At 46.2% G+C, this 24,660-nt stretch overlaps 1 protein-coding gene across 1 annotated transcript in view; it reads right to left on the bottom strand.

The window, feature by feature from the left end:
• LOC142452954 (kinesin-like protein KIF6) overlaps nt 1-23,904 on the bottom strand; it is a 233,191-nt gene extending 209,287 nt beyond the window's left edge. The window contains exons 1-3 of the mRNA XM_075554110.1: nt 23,771-23,904; nt 19,642-19,751; nt 13,589-13,663 (exon numbers count right to left, since the gene is read on the bottom strand). Coding sequence (XP_075410225.1) covers nt 13,589-13,663; nt 19,642-19,751; nt 23,771-23,836 — 251 coding nt within the window. The 5' untranslated portion in view covers nt 23,837-23,904. The remainder of the gene's footprint in view (nt 1-13,588; nt 13,664-19,641; nt 19,752-23,770) is intronic.
• Between the last annotated feature and the right edge of the window lie 756 nt (nt 23,905-24,660).

The raw sequence follows: 24,660 nt of genomic DNA, 5'->3' as shown, positions 1-24,660 counted from the left end.
TTTCTGGTAATTTCCAATTATAAACTCTTTTCTGTTGATGCAACTGATGCTGGTGCTGAGCATTTCACAGGTTGTGGTGAGACTGAGATGGACTTCTGATGAGCTATTTCCAAAAGGAAATTTTAACAGGTGTCAACTGATGAGCCTTACAGTTTTTCTAAGAAAATCCAACTCTTTTATACAAGTCAATTTCATGTAAGTCTGAACTTAATTTTACATGTAAATATATACAGTGAATTGTAATGCTTCTGCTGACACTTCTGTAACTTGTGGATGTTGTACAAGAAGTGACAGTGGGAGGATGATTTATGCACAGTTTAAAATGTCTATCCATCCAATCACTGTATCTATGACTCAAGGACAATAATTATTTTTAATTGGTTTCCTAATCAATAGTCATTGGCGCATCTGAAGCTTAATATATAAATATCATTTTTCTCCCAATTGAATATAATGATTTTTTATATTTAATTTCTATTCCTAAGCTTACAGATAGTTTTGCAATGTGACAGCTGTTTTCAAAACTAGAAATTCAACGTTCTTTGAGAAATATTTTCATGGATTGAATTGGGTTCTCAAAAAAATCTACGTGGAAGTTCTAACTCTTGGTACCTGTGAATGTGACCTTGTTTGCTAATAGGACCTTAGAGATGTTACTAAGTAAGTTGACCTTTTGTTACAATGTAGTAATGGGCATCCTAGTCTAACATGAATGTACTCAAGTTTACTGCCATCCAGTAGATTCAACTCAGAGCGATCCTGTAAAAGAGGGTAGAACTTCCCTTGTGGATTTTTAAGTCATTTACCCACCTTTCCCTTTCCAAGCCTGGGGTATGTCTGTTCTTATAAGCGACCTTGTATATGACACAAGCCTAGAAAACTAATCCAAATAGTAGTCGTCCCAAATGTGTTTTACTGCAACACTCCTATGTATTACTTCCATCTGTAGTAGTTTACTAATAGAGCTTTCCCCTGAGTATTAGCAATTCTTGTCCAAGTGCCCACGACAGAGGTTTATTTCCAGGCAACACAGGGATCTGGAGCTGTCCCCAGGGGAACTCCTTTCCAAGCCTTTGCCCATGGTGCTGCAGTCGCAGGTGCCCGTTGGGGTCTAGATCTGCCTTGGTGCCTGGACTGTCCCACAGCATGTATATACTCAGGCCTGCCTGGATTGCCTGATTGAGTCAGTATGTGAGCAAACTACTGCAAGAACACACCCACATGTACACGTTCCACGGGTTCAGGCGTAAGTCTGCTGTGCCAGTGGTCTTGATTTATAAAACACAAGTTCAAAGTTAAAATCATCCAAGATTTCAACATGGCAACTGCAGAGTATTAAACGAAGTATGGGAGCCTTCTTATTGCAGAGCCTGTTCAGATTGCTTGCCCATAAAGCCATTCCTGCTTCCAGGGCATCAAAAAGGAGCTGAGTCTTTGCTCAAAATTAGACGGGGAGCCATTTGAAAGGTTTTGAAATGAAAAGTGATGTGGTATGCTTAATTTGAAGTCAGCATTAAAAATGATCAATTTTGCATTTCCCTTTAATTCAAGCATTAAATTCGAGGAACTCAACTGTCCCTTTTTGGACACATAACATTTCTATTGTTTTCTCTTTACTTGAGCAAGCATTCGGTGTAAGCAAAGTAGAGTACATATACGTACAGTCTGTAACATTGACTAATTTGATGCAGTGAACAAAACATGAGGGGATAGAAGACAATTGTAAGACCGTGGCAGCAGGTGGGTGCGGGGCCTCTAGGTTGCCTCCGATTCCTCTCCTGTTTTCTTTCCTCTGTCTGGGCCCCAGCCTTTGCAGACTCACCAAGGTCATCTCCTTGTAGTCCACTGTGTCCTGGCCTTCAATTCGCCTACCTGTCAGCTCCTACTCTTACTGCTGTAGGCCTGCTGGGCCCAGGTTACACTGTCAAGAGCAAGCCTCTGGTGGCCTCAGTTGACTTCTATTTGGGCAATGCTTTTAGCCCCAGATCCATCCCCAAGCCATGGGCAGCCTTCACATCGCTGTCCTTCGCTCAGATTCCTTCCTCTGACCCCATTATCAATGGCTGCAGGGACACTATCACAGGCCCACAGCACAGTTTCCTGCCTGCCCCCCCCCCCGCCCCTTGGAAACTAGGCTGGACAATTTTCTCTTTAAAGTGTGAGGAAAGCAGATAAGACAACAGCACAGTTGGGCCCTCACCCAGAATGTCTTCTCACACAGCTTAAAAGCATTCCTTCCCGTGCACCTTCGTGCCTGAATTTCCGTAAGTCTTGGTCTAATTTTGGTAAATAAGCATCGTTGTTTTTATAACACGAATTGCTCCAAGGTAAGGCTTACTTACATTGCTGAATACACAGGTAGCACTGAGGGATGAAGCTCAGTTGATCTCAGCTAATCCAATTAAATTACAGCTACTCTGAATGTGGATGTTTGATGGACACAGGAAGCCATGTCACTTGGAACACATGAAAAGCTGAGAAAGGGTGGGAGAAGGCGCAGATCTTAAGTGGCTAAAGGACCACACAGAGCACACGCGTGTCCGCAGCACAGGGGAAAGGTGTAAAGAAGCAAAAGGAAAAGTGACTCTCACCTCCCAGCTCTGCCTCCACTCATCAAGAAGTGACCGCGTTCCTATTTCTAATGGCCAGGAGGGATGCGTCAACCTGGGCAAACGGTGCTGAAATGGGACGAGGGCTGAAAAATGCCCGCTGATTTCATGGCATGAAAGTCACTGGTGAGATGATCAAGGATGACTTAGTGAAACTGAAATATCACCCAGCTATCACCTGTGATCGAGCCATCTAAAGAGCAAAGAACTGTGAAAGGGGAGATGTGGTTCTAAGCCCGGCTCCGCGGACTAATCGTCACTGTGTAGCCCTGAGGGATTCCATACGAAGTTCTCATGCAAGATGAGAAGAATATCCGCACGCCTACAAGCTCAGTGTGCAAGTACAGTTGAGATGGTAAATGAAATAATATCCTGTTATTGGACCCTACAAAGTGAAATATAGCCCTATTACTGTTGTCAAGGACTGATGAGTAAATCTGCCCACGTTATTCGAAGGCACACTAAAACTTCTGAACAAAAGCACGTGCCCAACATAAAGTAACTCCCTAGTTTGAAGAGGATGACTGACTGAAATTCTGCTAAAATGGATATGGACCAAGTAAAAAGTCTTTGGAGGGAGGGAGATGCTCAGGTCTGCAAGCGGTGATGCAGTAGATAATTTTACTGCTGCATGTTCCCTGCCTCCCCCCATCCCAACAATTTAGAAACAACAGATTGCATGCATGGCTGTGTGCCTTTTTTGCCCTAGTCAATTATAATGTTAAATAACTATATTTACTTTAATATAATCTTTTTTAAAATGTGTCCATTGTAAATCAAGCACTACACATTTGAGTCAGAAGGAATGCCCAAGCAGCTCTGCATTGTCTTTGCTTTTGCTGCCTATCATCCTTTGGGGCGTAGTACAGAGAATGCGACCAATGAAACTGTCTTGGCATCATCTGTGGCTGTGTCCTGAAATATGAACTTGTGATGGAATCGTTGATGTGTACCTCAGGAGGAAGTAAATATAAAAGGAGTTGGGGGTAGGGAGGGTGGAATCATAAGCAACAAAATTAGAACGAGGTAAAATCTCAAATTAGAATGAAAACTCCTAAGGGGGGGAAGAGGGACCAGATGGCAATGATGGCGGAATGACCCCCCTCGGGGGGATGGACATCAGGATAGTAGATGTAGGGATAGGAAGGGCAGTGTAAGATATGTGTAAATAATAACAATATAAACTATATTAAGGGTTCGAAGGGTGGCAGGGTGGGGGAAAGAAATAGAGAGGAGCTAATAGCAAAGGGTTCAGGAAGAAAAATAATGTTCTGAAACTGTTGACAGCAACATTTGTACATGTCCACTGGATATAACGGATGTATATATTATTGTAATATATATAAGACCCCCAATAAAATTAGTTATTAGAAAAATGAAAACGACTTTTCTATAAAAATGGTAGGAAGGCAAAAAGGGATGATGGCAGACATGTATGGAGCATGTACTATGAGCTCATGCGGCTCTTCGTGTTTTGCACGTGTGGTTCATTTGAAAACCATGGCAATACACTGGGGTAGGGTTACAGGATCACATTCTACACTGGCAGGTAAAGGAGGAAAACAACAACAGACGCAGAAAGACTAAGTAATTTGTGAGTGTTGCTAACACAAATCCCAACTTTAATCCCGATGGTCTGCCTAAAAGTGGGATGTGTGCTGCTGTATTGCACCAATGTGAACCCAAAGTGTGGCAACAAACCCAATCACTGTGGTGTACAGTCTTCCAGAATTGTTTCTTGAGAGCAAATGGTTTAATGCCTTGAAAACATAAACCCTATCTGTGTTTCTATCTGTGTGGTTTGGGCAGGAAGGACCACATCGTTCGCAGTGCCCGGTGCGAATGAAAAGGCAGAATCCTTTGTGCAGAACTGATTAAGAATTTCAAGGGGGCAACAACAAGGCATGATCTGAGCTCAGAACCCCTTCAATCCCAGGCCCTGGGCAGCTCTTTGTGATGCACGTCCACAAAACCATCCGCAGTTTTAGGATGGGGTGCCTTACCTGGATGCAGAAATCACTAACTCTCGGTGGCATAACGTGTCAAGCATTTGGCTGCCAGCCCAAGTGTCAGCAGCTGGAGACTCCCAGCCACTCTGTGGGAGAAAGAAGAGGCTTTCTACTCCCAGGATGAGTGACAGTCTCAGGAGCCCACAGAGCCCCCCAAGTCTGTCCCACAGAGCCCCCCAAGTCTGTCCCACAGAGCCCCTCTGAGTTGTATCTACTTGGCTGCCAATGAGAGGCTAGGGTGTTAATGAAAAACAAACACAAACCAATTTAGAATGTTGACAGCTCTTCAGAGTATCTCACATATCTCTGAACATGCATCTTTTCAAGACAAAGGCCAGGTGACACTCTGTCAGTGAATTCCAAATGAGAGCATACATCAGGTGTTGAAGCTACTGGCCCGGGGACACCCACTGTGACGGCCACTGGCTTCCTCTAAAGACAAGAATCCAAAAGTTTGTTTAGATTCATTAGAAAAGGCCTCTGTTCCCCCACCACCCCCCAAAAAAAAACATTCTTCAGAAGGGAACAAAAGTTCAAACTCCTTTCATAATAAAGTCCATAAATACCTTTAACCAGAAAGAACAATGACAGGCCCTAGGAGACAATCCCCACCTGCCCATTCTTTCACAGAACAAACAGCCATCAAGATTTGACTATGTGTATCCACCTGGCACTATTCTAAGGGTCGAGGAGACAGCTGTGAGCCAAGGTAAAGAGCCCTGGCCTTCCCAAAATGTACATCCTCGTGGGCAGAGGTAGAGAATAAACCACTTAGCAGGTAAACCCCAAGTAAAAGCATTCCTCGGAGACATTGCGGGTTCACTCCAGACTTCCATGATAAACTGATGATCGCAATAAAGCCAGTCGCGTGAATATTTTTGGGGGTGTGTGGGGTGTTTCCAACTGCCTATACAAGCTGTGTTCCCTCCGCACTGTAGTCTATGAACAAGAGGACGATGAGGCAGGCTGGTTCCGTGAAGACGGACAGTCTTGAAAACCAGAGCAGTTCTACTTTGCCCCAGAGGGCCGAGGTGAGTTGGCATCAACTTGCTGGCTGTGGGTTTGGGTTTGGGGTGGGTAGCCTAGTAAGTGTGTTATAGCCTTATGAGAAAAAAAATGATATATTGTGAGGATTAACAAAATGTGACAGAGACACAAAGGAAGAACCTGCTGTTGTGGAAAATGGGGCCAACAGATGTACTGGAGGCAGGGTGGCCATGGACCTCCCATGTGCAACCGATGCCGTGTCTGGGAAGTGTGGTTGAGTGGGGCGAGCCTGTACAGATCGTGTGCTAACTGATGGCGATGCCGTGAAGAACGTGAGAATATGGTGAGGGGTGAGGGTGGGGTGAGGGAAGGTTGCTTCTCGTAGGGGACCAAGAAAAGTCTCCCTGAGAAGATATTTGAGCAGGGACCGGAGGGGCCAGAGGGCTCCGGCAGAAACAGATTGGAGAGGAGAGCGTAGCAGGCAGAAGGAACAAGTCCAAAGGCCCTGGGCTGGGAACACGCATGGGATGGTTGGGAAATACCATAAAAACTTGTAAACACGTGTGAAGTTATTGACAAATGGGAGGAATGGCCTACTATCCTTTATGGGCAAAATGATACCACTGAGAAGGTGAATTTTAGAATGCTGGGAGGAAAATAATCCAAAAAGCAGAGGATTTCTCTTCTCGGTCCCAGAATCACTGTATTTTGTAACCCAGTCTCACACAGAGATGTCTACAAATAACACTGGGTATTGTGTCTCGCTGGGATTGTTTTTTCGTTTTTGTTTGTTTTTTTGAACTCTTTTGCTATTGAGATGCATGCTCAGGAGGAGAAGCCCAGACGTTTTCAGGCTGCAAATGGGGACATGTGGATATACTGGAGTCGAAGGATCCTGTGCCCTTGTCACTATCTGCTCTGGATTCCCTGTTCATGTTCATGATGATGGCTTCTAACTGAAAACATCTCAGGTGTTTTCCTTCCTGCGGGAGCTTATTTGATTTGTGCTCTGGTCAGGCTGGAAAAAGAGAGCATCTCTCACCCAGTGATGGACCAAACCCAAACCAAACCAGCGGATTCAGACTCATCCAGCCCCATGTGTGCAGAGTAGAACTGTCCCATGGGGTTTCAAGGTCATGGCCTTTGCGATCCAGAGTGCCAAGCCTCAGTCTGAAGCTCCTCTGGTTGGGTTCAAAGTGCCAGCCCTTACAGTTAGTAACATCCAGCACTTAACTCTCTCTGCCACTCAGGAATGTCTTCAACCATGGCCCTGGAAACAACAACCTGCATCTACGATCTCTGCTTGTTAACTAGACTGCTGGTGTTCTCTCCAAATAAATAAGTGGGGTAACTGTAATGACTGTACGAGTTCCTGGGAAAATGGAATTAAAGCTCATGGAGGTTTTCCACTAACTTTTTGAAGATCTTTCCTATAATTCCCTCTCTCTTGAGGATCTTGCTGGAACGCCTCAAGGCCATCCTGTAGGTTGTTAAGCAACATGGAGTTGGCTCTGACTCGAAGGGATCCAATCCCAAACACTGCCCAGTCCATGGCCATCCTTACAACTGGTATGCTTCAGTCACGGCGTCAATCCATCTCTTCCAGGAGCTTGCTCTTCCCTGCCCCTCCTTGACCAGGCTCTCCTAAGAATATAACCGAAGCAGACAAGACAGTCTTGCCATCCTTGCTTCTAAGGCGTATGTAGGCTGGCCATCCTTCTTCGCCCACAGTGTCTTCAATATTCTTTCGCCAACATTCATCCTTATCCATTGTTCAACGTTCACTTGCTAATGAGGCAATTAAAAATATCATGGCTTAGATTAGGCACACCTTATCCTCAAAATGACAACTTTGCTCTGCTACGTTAAACAGGTCATTCGCAATAGGCTTGCTTAAGGCATTACAATGTTTGATTGCTCGACTGGTGATTCCCTGAACATTGATTCTGGATCAAAGCAAGCTGGAATCCTCGACAACCTCATTTAGCATGATGGTGTTTATTAGCCCAGTTGTGAGGATTTGTTTTTTTCTTGACATTGAATTGTCCATAGTGAGGGCTGATGTCCTTGATCTTCATCAGCAAGTACTTCAAATCCTTGCTTTCGGCAGGCAAGGCTGCGTTACCTACACATCACAGGTTCTAAACAAGTCTTCCTCCAACCCGCATGCTGCATTCTGCTTCATACTTTCCAGCTTCCCACGTTATTTTCTTAGCACACAGATGTATGCTAGGAAGCATGGGAGAAGGATACAACTCTAACACACCTCTTGTCTGATTTTAAGCCGGGCAGTATTCCCTTGTTCCGTCTGTTCATGTACAGGTTCTGCAGCAGCACAATGAAGTATTCCGGAATTCCCATTCCCCTCAAGGTTATCCATACTTTCCTTTGACCCGCCCAGTCGAATGTCTTTACAGAGTCAATGAAACACAAGCGAACATCTTCCTGGTATTCTCAGCTCCCAACCAGGATCTAGCCGACATCAGCAATGATATCTCTAGTTCTATAGCTCCCTCTGAATCCAGCTCCAGGTCTCGTCTTGTGTCAACTTACTTGATTTTAGCTGTTATGTTAGGTCTCCTGTTTTTAACTACGAAGTTGTTAAGTAGTTTTTTAAGGTATTACACTCAAAAGTTAAATTAAGAATAATAGTCATATCACATAGCAGATACATGTAAAGCTATTAAGAACTTCAGTGTAGCAGGAAGTGGAGCTAAGCACAGACACATGTTTATAAACAATCTTCTGGTCAAGCTGTTTTGTGGCTAATATTTGAGCCCTTTTTTTTTGGTCTTTTGCGTTTGAAAAAGCTGTGTGTTGTGTGGTTTAAATTCATAAGCACTTGGTTCGTGGAAGGCTCCTAAGGCCATCGACTTTGTAGCTAGGAATCCCACACTTAAGCCCCAGCACTGATAGGACTGTATTGGAACAGCAAGTCTGCACTCACTGGAAGAGCAGCTCGTTAGAAGCAAGGGTGGCAAGATTTGGCCTCACATACTTTGAACTTGTTATCAGGAGAGACCGGTCCCTGGACAAAGCCATCACAGTTGGTAAAGTAAAGGTCAATGAAAATAAATGAAGACCCTTGGCAAGGTGGATTGGCATCATGGCTACAACCATGGGCACAAACATAACAATTGTGGGAATGGTGCCGGCCCAGGCCGTCTTTCTTTCTGTCATACATGGGTTCACTGTCCTTTGGAACTGACTCAGTAGCATCTAACAACAGTAACCTGGCCGTGAATCAGCAGAGTCCATTTCTGTCTCTGTATTACATACACAAGGTGCCCTGGTAGCATTGTGGTTTAGGTTTTGAGCTGCTACCCACAAGGTCAAAGGTTCAAACCTATCAGTCACTCCGTAAGAGAACGATGAGGCTGCCTACTCCCATAAAGAGTGACCGTCTCAGAAACACCATGTAAGATCTCCATGAGTCAGAATCAACTCAATGGCAGTGGGTGTGTTTTTGTTTTTATTTTTCTGTCCACATGCTGCGCTATCTTCCCCATGGTTAAGGTTGAGCCTCTGCTGTAGCTTGGGTGACTCTATCTCACTGAGGGTCTTCCATTCGCGCATTGACCCTCTACTTTATCAAGCGTGATATCCTCCTACGGGGACTGACCTTTGCTGACACTCTGACTAAAGTAAATGAGACCAGGGTTTCAGCCTCGGTGTGAAGACACATCTGGCAGTTCTTCTCTCTGGGACTCCATGTTCAGTATTCTTCAACAACACTCTACTGCAAGTGGATCCATTTTTCTGTTGTCTTCCTTATGCATTATCCAACTCTCACGGGCATATGGGCCAGTGAAAATCCTGTGGCTTCCATCAGCGGACATCTGTACAGAGGTGTTATGCACCGACTTGCCTGATGCAGTATGTCATTTGACGCCCTGACTGAGCACTGATCGTGGATCCAAGTAAGATTAAATCCTCGACAGCATCCATCATGTCCCCACTTCCCATGGTGTTGGCCATTGGTCCAGTCGTGGGGTGTTGTTCTGTTTTCTCTACCTTGAGTTGCAGTCCAGACTGAGGGCTGCAATCCTAGATTTTCCTCAGCAAGTGATGCAAATCCTTCTCCCTTTCGTCAAGTACGATGTAGCACCTGCCTGCTGACTGCTGTTACTAAGTCTTGAAAACACATAAATAAATATAGGTGTCGGAACGCAAGCTCAACGCAGAAGCGCTGGGAGGGCTGGAGTAGAACATACAACTTGTAAGGGGACACAGGATAGCCACACACACAGCAAAAGAAAAGAATAAAAACTGCCGAAATCAATCAAGAAAATATTACAGAAACTATGATACGTAGAATAAAGGAAATAAAATAGGCACAGTAGCTCCATGCTATTCAGGCAATCCTCTGAAATCCAAACCATTGAAAGTTAGCAGTTACAGATAACAGGATCGCTAGTTGACCAAAAAAGGCAAAACTCGGGCGTATTCTATTTCCTAGCACTCTTAAGATTGTAACAGGGCTATTTACTGGAAAGATGGGGGAAAGGTCTCAGAAAGGAAAACATTTTAAAAGACTGGGACGTATATGTCTTTTTTATAGGAGATATGTTCCCCTGTGCTCAACTTGGGCTGCTGGGATAAAAAAAAATGCTCGTCTTTAATTTCTGTAATCTTGTCCCCGAATTCACTGAAAAACAAAACAAACAAATGAAAATAAAACAAATTAAGTGCTATTGACTCGATTCCTTCTCAAAGTGACCCTATCGGCCAGAGTAGAACTGCTCTTGAGGACTTCCAAGACTGTAAATCTTTAAGGAGCAGAGAGCTTCACCTTGCTCCCATGGAGCAGCTGGTGGTTTCAAACTGAAGACCTTGTGGCTAGCAGCCTAACACACAGACCACTGTGCCACTGTTCATCCAACTGCCCCTTTGCCAGCTTCCTAGTAGCAAACGGATGTAAAGTATGTGCTTGAGGGGAAGATGGCTGTCCTCGGAAGAAACCAGAACTCTATCTCAGGAAAGATTGTCCACTGCTGCCAGAAAATCTAGGCAACTCTGAACAGAAGTAATAAATTATATCCAGTGCTTGAGAAAGCCTTCCACTTTTATTAAGGAGTCAATGGTTAAGCTCTTGCCCACTAAGTATCAGTAGTTCAACCCCTCCAGCTGCTCTGTGGAGGAAAGACAGAGCCGTTTCTTCTGAAAAAACGTACAGCCTTGGACACCCAATGGGGCAGTTCTCCTCTGTCCTACTGGGTCTCTATGAGTCAGAATCAGCTCCACCAGGCACGGTTTTTTTTGGGGGGGGGGCTTGGTTTTGTTCTTTACCTTCTTTTACTCTCTTTCACTGGTCACCTGCACCTATTCTCTCTACATGCTATTTGGCACGTAGACATGGGTATCTGATTAGTATTTAATCCCAAGAGAGAGGAATTTAGGTGTTCTCCTCCCAAGCCATACACTGGGATGGACTGAAGGTAAGCTAATCCTCTGGCTGGGAGCCTACAGACTCTGAGGCTCTGATGCGGATGTGTGCTCTTCTACTCCTCCCTGTCCCATTGAAGCAGCAAATGCCCCATCTGGTCTGGTCTGTGCTCTGCTCCCATGAGTCCTCACCTAAGTACTCTGGAATAAGAGGGACACTGCACTTGTCACCATGGAGTTGGGTGTCTTTGACTAAGAATCCCCTGACGTCCTGCAGCCTTTGCTGCAGCAGAAGGGGAAGACAGATCAAAGGAATTACTCTATAGTGTATGGCACTGAATCCTAAAGGAAAACAGGGAAGTCTGATGGCAATGAACTTTTCAACAGAGTAGTAAATCTAGGGAATCTTCTTGGGAAGGTGCCAAGTAAGCAAAAGGCTCAGGTTCCACGAGGAATTGATCTGGCAGATTTCGGAGGGAAGAGGATTCCAGGCAAAGGGACTAAAGAGTCAATGACTGATATATACAATTTAAGCCGAGTAAATTAACAGAGATGGAGTTTCTAGTGACATGGTGGGGACCAAGACAGGGTGGCATCTCAGAAGCCAAGTGAAGAAAGTATTTCAAGGAGGATGGAGTTGTCAGCTGTGCTAGATCAGCAGGCATATCAAAGAGCATAAGGACTGAGAAGTTACCAGTATTGGATTTGGCACATGGAAGCTACAGCAACCTCAGTGGGGTGTGCCTCAGGTGCGGAGCTCAAGAGAAAAACTGGGCCAGGAGTCACTGTCGTCACTGCTTCGGGAGTAGAAAGGCTCATTTTTCTCTCACAGAGCAGCTAGTGGTTTCAAACTCCTGACCTTGTGGTTGGTATCCCAGTGAATCACTAATGCCACATTATTTCCAGTGACACTTCCCATAAGGAAAAGCAGACAAAAGGCTATACAAAAACAAAAGGGCGGTGGCTGGAAGGGGAAGTGGAGGCAAGGTGGGAGGCGTGGGCAGGAACGGACGAAAAACCAGTTACACCAAGAACACAAAAGACGGTTCTGTACCTGAAGAACTTTAGAAAGTTTCAAAATAAAACAGATGCAACCAGCTATCTGAAAAAAGACAAAACTCAAATGATTATGAAAAGGAAGGGGATTTCACAAACGCCTGGCACCTAGTCAAAGAGACCCGGATTCTTTACGTTTGTGGGCATCTTGGTTTGTGAGCATCCCTGAAACAGCATAGGTGTGTGCGTCCTTGACTGTGTTTGAGCCCGTGGAAATATGGTTAAGCAAGAATGGCTTGTTTTGAGGTAGGTTTCATTAAACAGGAGGTCGGGGCATGTGTGCTTTCAGCCATGTCCACGGGAAGGACACACTGATGAACAGATCAAAAATTGGATACACGTGTACATCCATCTGGGTGTGCACTGCTGTACGCATGTACCAAATATACAATACATGGACATCCTTTCCTCATAAGGACGGGTATTCCTGAAGGTTTTTAAGGCACTAAAACCACCCCAATGGTTCTAGAACCATTTATTATTACTGGCCATTTCCCACTGATTCTTGACAAGAGAAGAGTGGATTACCAGATGGCATCACCGTCTGCTCCGGAGGGGAAGTTGCCGTGATATGTGAACCCACAGCCCAGGCAGCTTCTGAGGCTGGACATCTTTACAGAAGCAGAGGGCTCATCTTTCTCCCTCAGAGCGGGTCATGGGTTTGAATTCCAGACTTTACCCAACAGTGGCACCATGGCCCCTTATTATTTCCAAGGGGGATTCAAAAAGCCCATGGAAAAATGTCATGGTTGTGTTCTGTTTTTTTTTTTTTTTAATTCCCACTTTCCCACGGAGGTTTGGAAGCCTCCTCTGATTAGTAAATTGGCACTGGCTTATTCTTTATTCTCAGATGAGTATGGTTCTAATAGTCAGCAGCCTGGAGCTATCTGGCTATACAGAAACAAAAGGGACCTAGGGAGGTAAGGGCCAATTAGTTATTACACTGAGGTAGAGGCGCCCTGGGCCAACCAGTATTAAGCCCCCCTGGGGTTTACCTCCTCCTTTACCGTCCAGTCATGTTTGAAACCCTGTGCAGAGGACAGATCACTGGCCTTAACAGAAACCCATCTGAGACTCTGCCATCAATCGCCCTACCACCCTGAACAATGTCACATCATCTCTGAGGCCCTAGTCCCACAGCGTTTACAATGGGAACACTAATCGCTATTCTGTCAACTTTGCTAGTCTGTGTTGAGGCTCAGAATCTAAATCACACAAGCATGGAAAAAAATGTATAAAAAAATAAAAACACTACCATTGAGTCATCAGTCAGAGTCGCAGCTCTGTGGGAGAAGTATGAGGCTTTCTGCTCCAGGAGAGATTGCTAGTCTTGGAAACCCACACGAGCAGGGCTACCCTGTCCTACAGGGTCTCTACGAGATGAGCACAGGTCTGAGACAGGGCTCTCTGTACAGAAGGGGTCACCATTGCAGGCCTGTGAATAGGATGAAGACACTGATGCACGTCACCACAATTCTTTGAAGATTGACGAGAAGATGAAAAATCATGAGCCCACTGGAGGCAAATATGGGGAAATCCTACCTTTCAGCCACGGGTTTGGCGATGCTTTCGAAAATGGTGTCTTGCTTTGCATCCTGATCAAAAATCCTTTGAAATCTGCAAATGTTAAAATGATGGAGCTTTCAAAGCCAAGTCTTCAAAACACAACTGAATTCATCAATCTTGTTTATCTGCTTGGTAAAGTGCCTCGACTTTACATCACTGGGCTTACCTAACTGAACACAATGTTTCCCCTGTCGGCCCAATCACACTGTGCTGTTGTCCTCCTGGACACAAATGCTTGGAAAAACAGTAATGCTTTCACACCATCTGCACAATAAATGCCTCTGAAAAACTGCAGCCGCTTTGAACCAAATAACCGAGTGTGTGTGGTTGTGTTTTCCTTTTTAGCTCTCAGGAGGGACAGTGTGTACAATTGGCATTGGATTCAAATCTAGATAACTGCCTGGAATGGAAACCCAAGACCAGGATATAAGCTGCCAAAGGCCTGATGTCTGACCTGTACGAGCAGAGCAATGGAGAGAAGCAAGCTTATCGAACTTCATTTTAAAACGGAGAATGGAAACGTATTCTCCAATGATTAGACACTGAGTCCTGCTATCCATTGGCCACTTCTTCCTGAGGATAGTCTGTTTCGTTTTGTTAACAAAAGCCACCAGGTAAATGAAGAGAGAAGCGCTGCACAGACAAGTCTGGATCAGCTCGACGAGAGGCTTGGGCCATTCGCATCAGGCCATTCCCAAAGCTTACGTGATCACATGATCACAGCACAGGGGAAGACCTGTGGTGGAGACATCCAAGGGTGTGTACAAAAGCTCACGAAACAAGCGGACTAAAAAGAGGATGAAAAGGTCCCGTGGATGTTTAGAAGCATCCTCGGACACCCTATTTATTCTTCAGTGTGGTACTGCTACCAGGGAGGAGCCCTGGTGGAGAACACACTGGGGTACGCGTTGGGTTGCTAGCCTCGAGGTCAGCAGTTCAAACCCAACAGAGGCTTCGCAGGCGCAAGAGAAGGCTATTTGCTCCTGTGCAGAGTTGCGGCCTCGGAGGCCCACTCGGGCAGGTCTACGCTTTCCTAGAAGGTCTCCATGAGTTAGAATTGACTCAATGGCAATACGTGTGGGGTCTGGTTTTATGGTTTAAGTTGCTACTAGCTAGTCAGGCCTACGTGGAAACTTCATGATGGAAGGGAGAGGGGGAAGGAGGAGGAAGAACAGAGGAAAAGGGAGAGAGAGAGAAAAACAACAGACAGAACATCAAATGGGCAAAGTATTAACAATCGCCACATCTCTCACAAAGGGCTTGGGAGTGTTGATGGCCTGGGCTATTCTTCCACCTTTGCAGCAAATGTTAAAACTCTCCAAATGAGAGAAACTGGAGGAGGAAACTTTAAAGCAAAACCTTTCAAACAAACCCTTCCTTGCCCTGAGAGTAACTTTCGGACGAATTTAGGAACCTTTGAGGTATCGGTGACTGCCCATCTGAGCGCACGTGTTCAATTACAACAGTGAAAATCGTGACCTCTCGGACGGCCTTCACTATTGAGGCTTCCAGAAGGATGTCTTGGACTAAACTGGAAATTTTAAATGGAATGAAGCCGTCGTTAGCCAACATGAACTTCAAAAGATCCCGGGAGTCGATCCCTCCTCGCCTGCACCCCTTTCAGAAAAACAAACGCATGAAAGTCATAGAAAGAGAGATTCAAATGATTGGGGCAGGGAATGTATGGATGTGCTTTATACAATTGATGTATGTATATGTATGGATTGTGGTAAGAGTTGTTTGAGTCCCTAATAAAATGTAAAAGAAGAAAAGAGAAAAAAATGACAAAAAAAAAAAAAGAAAGAGAGATTCAAAGGTAGCCTGGATTCTATGGCAGTTAGCACGCAAGATAATATTTTAGACCACAAAGTTTACGGAGTGTACCTTGCACCCAGAACACTCCTCAGAACCCTGTGGGTGTATTACAGCCTGGGGCCTGAGATAGCAGGGCTTCTAGCTGCCCACTTGGTCCCCAGAGCCCCGACGACAACGTCCAAACACAACTGTTGGCAGTGCTTTGGGGGATAACTGAGTGCATCAGTCAGTGTTCTTCCTTATAATTACTCATTCTTTCAATGGGTTCTCTATACGACCATGTGCACCAAAGACGGAGGCATGGTTAGAAGGGGCAGTGCTAACGGAAAGGCCAATGGTTTTTGAGTTCAGCCTGGAGAGAAAGACGTGACAGTCTGCTTCCAGAAAGATTTGCAAAGACTTAGAAGGAGCTCTACTCTGTTCTAACCAGGCCAGCAGTGTGCTGGGTTGGGTATGAGCCAAAGAGATGATGGAGTTTTCAACAAGATCATTGCATCAGGCACAAAACCTGTGCCGAAAGGTACTTTCTCCAAAATTAATTGGAGCACTTTCAATTGCTAATAGATCTATTCATTCCACAAACTTGTATTGAGCCCCGACCAGGTAGCAGGCACTTCTAACAAGGTTTAAATTTGGGGAGAATGTAATTTTAATACAATACCAATAAAGCATATTGAATTCGTTGAGGAAAAATGACATCCTCCCCTATTTAGAATAACAGGCAATAGAACAAGGAGCCCCAGAGATGGGCTCCATTTATTGGCTTTTCCCCTTACACAGTTTAGAAATGGAGATTTTTTTCTTCGCACCAATGTTTACAATAAATCACACGATGCATATTAAACATCAAATATCATCATCAAAAAATATTTCATTTTCTGCAATGTAGTCACACAGTAATCTGAAAGGGCATTATGATCAGCAATCTTCCGAAAACCACTGAGGCGAAAAATAAAATGTTAGCGTTAGACAGGATTTTAATAAAATTCCGCCTAATCTTTTGCCGAGGAAGAAGTGGAGGCCGACACGGACAAAGTCGTTTCCTGATGTTGCTGAAGCTAATCAATAACATGTTTGGCGGCGTAACTTCGATTTCTTGATTCCCAGGAGGTCCTTGCGTGTATCAGTGAGTGGTTAGCTAGCATCTTTGTCTAAAATCCACTTCAGACGGAAGGTGCTCTGATCGCCTCCCTCACCAAACCTGTTCTCCCTGCAGTCTTCCTCATCCCAGACCCGAACTCGCTGCCATTGGGTTGGGTCTGATGCTTAAGGACAGATTCAGCTGAGGCTTACAGGTTCTGAGACTGCAAGTCTTCCAGGAAACAGACAGATTCCTTTTGCTCTCGTGGCATAGCTTGTGGGCTGGAACTACAGACCTTGAGATGCGTAGTCAGATGTTTAACTCACAGAGCCACTGGGCCCCCTTTTCCTCACCTCCCCGAAAAACCAAACTCACTGCCATTGAGTCAGTGCTGCCCCACAGCAACACCCTGTGGGTTCCCGTGCAGGAGTGGATGGTCCAGTCTTTCTCCCTCCGAGCTGTTAGTGACTTCCAATTGCTGACCATGCCACTCGCAGCCCGATGCCTAGCCACCACACTGCCAGGCCCCCTTCCTCACCCCAGCAACGGAAAATTCCACCCTTCCACGTGTTCCATTCTTGGGCCCTCTCCTTCTATTGCACTCGATACCGCTCATCAGTGCCCCCATCAACTCCGACCTTCACAGTCCGACCGTGTCTCAGGGTGCCCACTGCTAACACCCTACTGCAAGCTGCCATCCTTTCTGGCCGGGGTTACTGAAAGAAAGAGCCCAACTGCCCCACCCCACCCCTACCCCAGGCCTTATCTGTTGGTACTTATCTCCACACGGCAGCCTGCAGAAGCCCATGGCCTCCCTGCCACACGTGGGGAACAGCCTACAACCTTGCAATGATAGGTACAGGTCGATAGGAGCTGCCCTGTCCCCGACCCTGCTACCACTTTCACTCTCCTCTCCTCTCCCCCTTGCCAGCCCACAGATCCCGCTGCTCACACACTGTCCCCTCTGCCTGAAATCCTCATGCCGCTGAGAACCCAGTGGCTGCTTCTCCGCCTCCTCCGGTCTGGGCTTCCAAGGCACCTTTGTGGTCATGCCATCTCTCCCCTTTGGGGCCCCTGGTGAGCCTCCGGTCCCTGCCTTATTCTTCTCCCGGGCGTTTGTCATGCTGGGCTCTCTCGGCCCACCACAACGGTGAGCGCCATAACACAGCCCGCCGCTCCAAACATTTTCCATAGTTATTGATTAAACGATATGCTGCAGGGGAGAACATCCCTTGAGATGCTTAAATATTTATCTCCAAACTATACTATTACTCATTTCTTTATTTTAAATGGGAAAGCCAATATTTCTGACTCAGAATAATACGGAGACATGAAAGTAAGCAAATGGTGGTTTCTGTTTCCGTTTTGTCCCCCCCCCCCCACCAGGCATATGTTTAGATACATTCTGTTTGTGTCTACATAATTTAAACACTGCTTTGGCACGAAGCCAAAAGATAGCAATGGGGTCAGTTGTTCCTTAATCCAATGGAGCCTCATGTTGGATAAAATGTTTCAGCACAGAGTTGCTTTATAAAGTCTGGCCTAAGTCAGTTTCCCTGAAGTCACAGTAACTAAAGTACATACCATGCTTACATCCGTGGGCAAATGTCGCCTTCAAAAAAAAAGTGCACTATGTATTAATTTTGGGCTACTCCTTACAGGATATAGCAAAACATGTTGGGGTCACAGAGATCCGATGGGGACTCTCTTTATCATGCCTTCAAGTGCTAGCCACTCCTGTGTGCACCTATGATTAAAAGGGATGTGATATGAAAAAGGGAATGGAGGTGGGGGGGGGATGGAAAAGTTAAAAAGGAGAGCCGGCAAAATCAAGAAACCTTTATTAAATAAAAGTGACAAAGGGTGAAGCCACCAGTTATACTCCTAACACATGGTAATTCAAAGCAGCCACATTTCAAGTTTAGGATCTGCATGTATGTGTGTAGGGGCCACACAGGGGTGGGCTGCACAGATACAGCATGTATGTAAGTACGGAAGCATGTGCGTAAGCAAACATGCGCTCCCTGTCTCATTTGCACTATAGAGAAACTCCTTGGGTGAAATTCCTATCTTCATTAAGTTTAGCTGTGTGCTGAGCCCCCTAGGGTGCTAAACCACAGTTGGCCAGGTAGGAAAAGGATGACTGTGGTAGTTACATGATCTGGTATTAATTTGAGGATTGAGAGTGTAGGGGTGGGGTCGAGGCTGTCAATCAGGTCATAGTCAATGAGGCCTCTGTGTGGGCATGGCCTTCCCCTGGGAATTCTGGGAACTCCGGATATTTCCTCCTGTGAGGTGGAAGATATTTCTTCTCTCTCTGCTCACTCCCTTGGAGACTCTCTACTGACAAGAACGTGGCACTACACCTTGGGAGCTGGAGAAGCCACCTGGACCTACTCTGGTGCAACCAGACCTCTGGAGCCGGGAAAGCCACGTAGACTCCCCTGCCAGTGCTGAGATGCTTGCAACGCCACTGGATCCATGAGACTTCCAACTGACTGGCCTGTGATCTTCCTGCATTTGGCATCATTGCAAGTATTTCGTGAGTCCGAAGATTGATATAGGACATATGGGCTAAAATTGGATTTATGGACTTGATCTGGACTCGGCTGGGACACTTTCTCAATATTCAATTGCTCTCGTCTATCAACCTCTTTCTCATATACATATGAGTGGGTCTATGAATTTGTCTCTCTAGTCTACCCAGACTAACACAATGACCTAGAACTAGATCAACAGAGGTGACAAAGAAAAGCTGAGATCCTGAAATATGGTCTTGGATACACACATACACCATCTTTTCAACCTTCGGCCCAGCTGGGAAAAGGCCATTTGCGTTCTATCGACTAAGTGAGATTGACAGCCATACTTCATTCACCATATAGAAGGCAGTAAGAGCTCCACTCACCCATGGCCACTGAGCCATCCTTGCTCACAACAACCCCACAGGGTGGTGCAGACCTGCTCCCTAGCATGGCCTTCTCTTTCTCCCGTAGAGTGGCTGGTGGGTTGGAACTGCGACCCTAACACTTGACCTGGTCTCCCACCCAGACACCTTCCTGACTTCACAGTGGACCGTGTACCAGAGTTGGCTCAATAATAAAACACTAGCAAAGGCGAGATTTCCACTTACCTAAATCTGTAGCTTTCTCGTTTGTTATTCACAAACCCATCTGCCAAATCACGTGGTACGATAATTTCCAAGCTCGGTATTGATTTTTCATCTTCATCAATGGAATAGATCTATAAACAAAAGGCAAACGGTAAAAATATGACTTGACCTATGATATATATCAAGTCAAATGGCACTTTTAAAAAGTTATTCAAAAAAAAAGAAGTTATTCATTTAAAAGTCTTAAGTTGCCTTGCTTGGACAACATTCTCCTGGGATCTGTGAGTGGACTCAAGCAGCTATATGGAAATGAACAATAATTTTTAAAAAGCCTAGATAAACGGTCCATCAAAGCTCAGATCATTTTTAAACGATCTAATATTCCAATTGGAGCGTCTGAGGCTCTCTGCTGTTGCTGATACACGGACAACCCTCACGACAGTAACATGGGTCCTAAGTATTGCATGGGAGTATGTACCAGAAATTAGCATTTTTCTGCATCCAACAACGGTTTCAGAACGTTCCTGAAGTGTTAGCCACAGAGATAAAAAGGGCTGGATCTGAGCCTTCCCAGAGAGCTCACAAGAATGCTCTGATTCAAGTTATGTTCAAAGAACCCCCAGCTTCCAGAAGACATATTCAGAGAGTTGATAAAAGGCTTGTAGTTTCAAAAGGCGCACATGTCTTTGATGCCTTTTTTCTGGGTTCTGGTCCCAGCTCAGACACTAATTGGCAAGTGACCTGGGGTAAACCATTTCACCTCTCTCTATGCGGAGATCAGCTTAACCCGCATCCTAACAACTGTCATAGTCTCCCCGTCTCTTCTTGGCTTTCTTATTCCCTTAGTCATTGGCCAGAAAAAACAAGAGGCAACCCTGTGAAGAGGTCATGTGAAAAGATGAAGAGCTCAAGCCGCCAGCCGTGCCACCAGCCACTGCTTCCCGAAATCAAATTCCTAGCGCATGCGCACAATCCTCAGACTGCTGTAAGGATCGGATGATGTCATGGAAAGGGAAGTATTTTGTAATGCTCCATAAAAATGTTACTCCTTATATTTAGAGGTTTTTAAAAAAGACTTCTTGTCTTTCACCGGGAAATAAAATTCTTCCTAGCAGGCAATACTTCCTGTTGAAGACCCATTTCGATGCTTGATTTTTAAGGGTGTGTGTGTGTGTGTGTGTGTGTGTGTGTGTGTGTGTGTGTTGGAGGCAGGGAGTCATCATCCTAAGCAAGTGGAGGATGCTCCAGAAGGCTCAATCATTTTCCGAGGCAGATTTGTATGGAAACCTCTCATTTAAAAGTGTGAAGACTATGTAGAAACATGTCGTCCCATAAAATGAACGTGTGGGTAGTTAATGGCTTCGGGTTCAAGGTTTTGTGACTAGGTTTCCTCAAGGAGCATTTCAAACTTATATTCTAGAGGGAAGCAATTCAAACTCATATTCTAGAGGGAAGTGCATGAAAACAAAGCAAAATGAGCAAGATGCTTCCCTGCTCAACAGGCGAGTGGAAGGGATGTGTGAATCGTGAGGCACGCAGCAGGGAGAGGTACCATTCAGTAAAACACCCCGTACCACAGAAGACAGTGGCAGGCAAATCCACCCCAGCAGTAGGCACGATGCCCTCCATCACTCTACAGAGCCTATTCTTTGGAACATTAAGGAGCTCCCCCTTATTTCCTGAAAACTTGCTGAGTGCCACTTACTGGTTATCTACCTGTAGTCATAAAATATGCATTACTTGAGATAGGCTCATTCGTTCTTAGAAGACAATCAGAGCAAACAAAATCGCGATTGTGAACATGCTGTTAAATGTAAAAAGCGCTGTAAAAAAATGAAAAGAGAGGCATCATCATTGTTTAAATTGCCCAAAGGGCATCTTACAGCTCTTCCTGATTGACATCTAAATGGTTGCAGTTTCTTTTATAGTCCAGCTTCTCCGAGTATTTGCTCCTTTACAGGTTGAAGATGCACGGTGAGAAGATACAACCCTGCAGTATTGCTTTCCTGATTTGAAACCAGGCGATGTTCTCTTGTGCCACATGAATGATTCCCTCTCGGTCTGTTCACAGGTTGTGCACCAGCACAGTGAAATGTTCTGAAATTCCACTTCTTTGAAATGGAATAACAATCCACCCTCACCCCACCCCCATTTTATGACCTACACAGTCAAATGTCCTAGCATCATCCACAAAACACCAGCAAGCATCTCTCTGGTACTCTCTACACACACCCAAGTCAAGAGCTACCTGATACCATCCATGATACCCCTTTCTCCACAACGAGGTTATAGCACACACACCCCAAAATCACAGAAACCTTCATTATATTAAAAAACATCTAAGTGTGAAGCTATTGTTTCTCAGCATATCCTCCATTCAGGTTGATACACTTCTGTATACAGTCTCCATCTCTCTCAACCTTTCTGGAAAAATCCTGTACTCTGGTGTGAACACCACATCAGAATGGCCTTTTTGGCATCCGCAAGGGACTCTGAGGTTGGGGGACAAAGGGAGGTCTGGAGAGGCAGGGTCAGATCTGTCGGGTAGATAACGTAAGGTTTTCCAAGGGCATTCTAGGACATGCACTGTCATGATGGTAAAAAAGAATTCTTCATCAAAACTCCCCTGGCTTTATTCCCCCCGATGCAGTTCTCCACTCCCTTAAAACTGCTTCATGACTGTACTACATTCCTCCAGAAAATTGACCAAGATTAGCCACTTAGAGTCCCAAGACCATCACCAGACCCTTCCAACCTGACCTTTCTGTGAACTGGCCCCTCTGAGGCCACTCTCTGATGGGATTTTTAATAAGACTGCAAAAACAAAAGCGATGACTCACTGGCACCAAATCAAGTCTGACTCCCAGAGCCCCAGGTGGTGTGGTGAGCTGTGTGTTAGGCAGCGAATCCCAAGGTCGCAGTTTGAAGCTACCAGCTGCTTCTCGAGAGAGCTGAGGCTTGCTACTCATAAAGGATGACCATCTCAGAAACCCACAAGGGCAGTTCTAGGTTGTCTTATAGCATCGCTAGGAGTCTAATAAGCCTAAGCCAAGTGTTCTAGAGCACTCGGCTGAGGCAGGCGTATGCACGTCTTGTTGGGAATAAACCATGCTTACAGGAACTAGAACCCGAGCAGTACTGCCGTTTGATTGAACCTAAGCTGCCTTGCCTAAATCCTCACGTTGGAAGGGTTGGGAAGAACTGCAAACAGCTTTGCAATCCAAAACCCAAACCAGACCAAACTCCCTGCCATTGAGTCAATGAGGACTCCTAGCGACCACATGCCCTCTTTCCCCCTTGCCATCAAAAGACCTCATTCAAATGGCAGTTCCGCCACCCACCACGTGGGTGGCTTGGTCACGTTATTAGCCTCGTGGTGTACTGGTTATGCATTTGGCCTACTCGCTGTATGTATGGTCAACCATTAAAAACCCCCATCTGGTCAGTGGGAGAAAGAGGAGGCAGTCTCAGAAACGCAGGGACGGTTCTGCCCTGTGGTGTAGGATACGGTCACCGGGGGTGGCCATCGACTCCATGGCCATGAGTTCGGGGTTTTTTGGTTTGTTTGTTTTTTGTTTTTTTTTTGCGTTTTCGGTTTGTCGGTATCTATAAAATAAATGGCTCCAACCTTGCAGGGCTCTTGTAAGAATCAGAGATAATGAAGATCAAGGAGCTGCCACGAGACCATTTCTCAAGAAGCGTTAAGAATAACTCCGTTCCCTTCCAGACCCAGTAAGCCAAGTTCTGCCTCATCTAAGAAACAAGCAAAGTAGAGCAGGAGCCATGCGTTAGGCCCTGGAGCTCGGCGAAGGCTCGCCTACTATTTCTGCGATGTACTTCCATCAAGGTCCCGGCTTCAGCCGCAGCACGTCACTGTTGTTGCCGCACACATGACTCGGGGCCCTTTGTAGCGAACGAGCCACAGGTGTGCGCTTTGCGTGGCTCTACCTGCATCTGCTCAGACACGCGTGCACTTCCACCCAGTGCGGAGACAGGCATCTGCGTCCGTCCGTGCGCCGGGGCGGGATCCAGCGCAGAACCAGGTGCCTCTCACCTGACCCGGGCCCTCGCGGGCAGCCCCGCCCGCCCTTCCTCCCCCACCCCGGCCCGAGGCCCCGCCGCAGCGCGACCTCGGGGCTCCAGCCCGTACCCCTTGCTGGTACTTCCGGACGGTGGGCTTCACCCTGGCGAAAATCTGGATCGTCTGCTTCACCATCTCCTCCCCGGCTCTGCACTGACCCTTGACCTCGCTCCGGCCCCGGCGCCCCAAACTTTCCCGACTCGGCGCCCCGCAGCCTTAGCAACAGTAACTAGGGACACTACCCAAGTAGCACCGCGCCGACCAGGACCCCGCCCTCCCTCCCTAATTGGCTTCTGGGCCGGGGAGGCGGCCCGGAGGGGCGGGGGGGGCGGGGCTGGAGCGGGGCGGGGTGAGAGGAGCGCATGCGTCTGGCCAAGACTCCAGGCTCCCGGGGTTAAGGCTAGCAGGGGCCGGCGCAGTGGATGGATGGGGCCCGCATCACTGTCTTGCTTGGTCTCTTAATCCATCCTTTCTTTTTTTCTGTGCCTCCATGCCATTTTATCACTTAGGTCTTTCTACCTCTGATACAGGTCAGCTGGGGTACGGGGCGGAGCAAAGCTGCCCCACCTGCTTGGAGAAGACAGATTTTCAGCAGGCCATGACAAGGGAAGGTGGGGGAGGTGTTGGAGGTTCGCAGGTTCTGTGGGAGGTCACCTGATCCAACTTTGGAGAATGGTTGGGAAGACGACCAAACTGGAGCCAGGGGGGACTGTTTCCCGCCCAATGAGGATGTCAAGCAAGGCTGGGCTCCTCGGGAAGATAAAGGTTAGCCCATGGAAGATGCTCGTCATTGAAACCAAAGGAGCTATCAGGACGCACCTCTCCCTATCATTAAAAAAAAAAAGTAGCGTCAACACCAAATGCTGGCAGGGATGCCAGAGAAATGGACTCACTCCACTGTTGGTGGATATGTATACTCTATGAAGGAAGTTACAGCCTCTGGAAGCCTCTGGCAGTTT

The sequence above is a fragment of the Tenrec ecaudatus genome, chromosome 7 (assembly GCF_050624435.1).
Source record: "Tenrec ecaudatus isolate mTenEca1 chromosome 7, mTenEca1.hap1, whole genome shotgun sequence".
In the NCBI taxonomy this organism is placed as follows: domain Eukaryota; kingdom Metazoa; phylum Chordata; class Mammalia; order Afrosoricida; family Tenrecidae; genus Tenrec; species Tenrec ecaudatus.
Note: the sequence above shows the minus strand (reverse complement) of the source record. Positions and strands in the feature narration are given on the sequence as shown.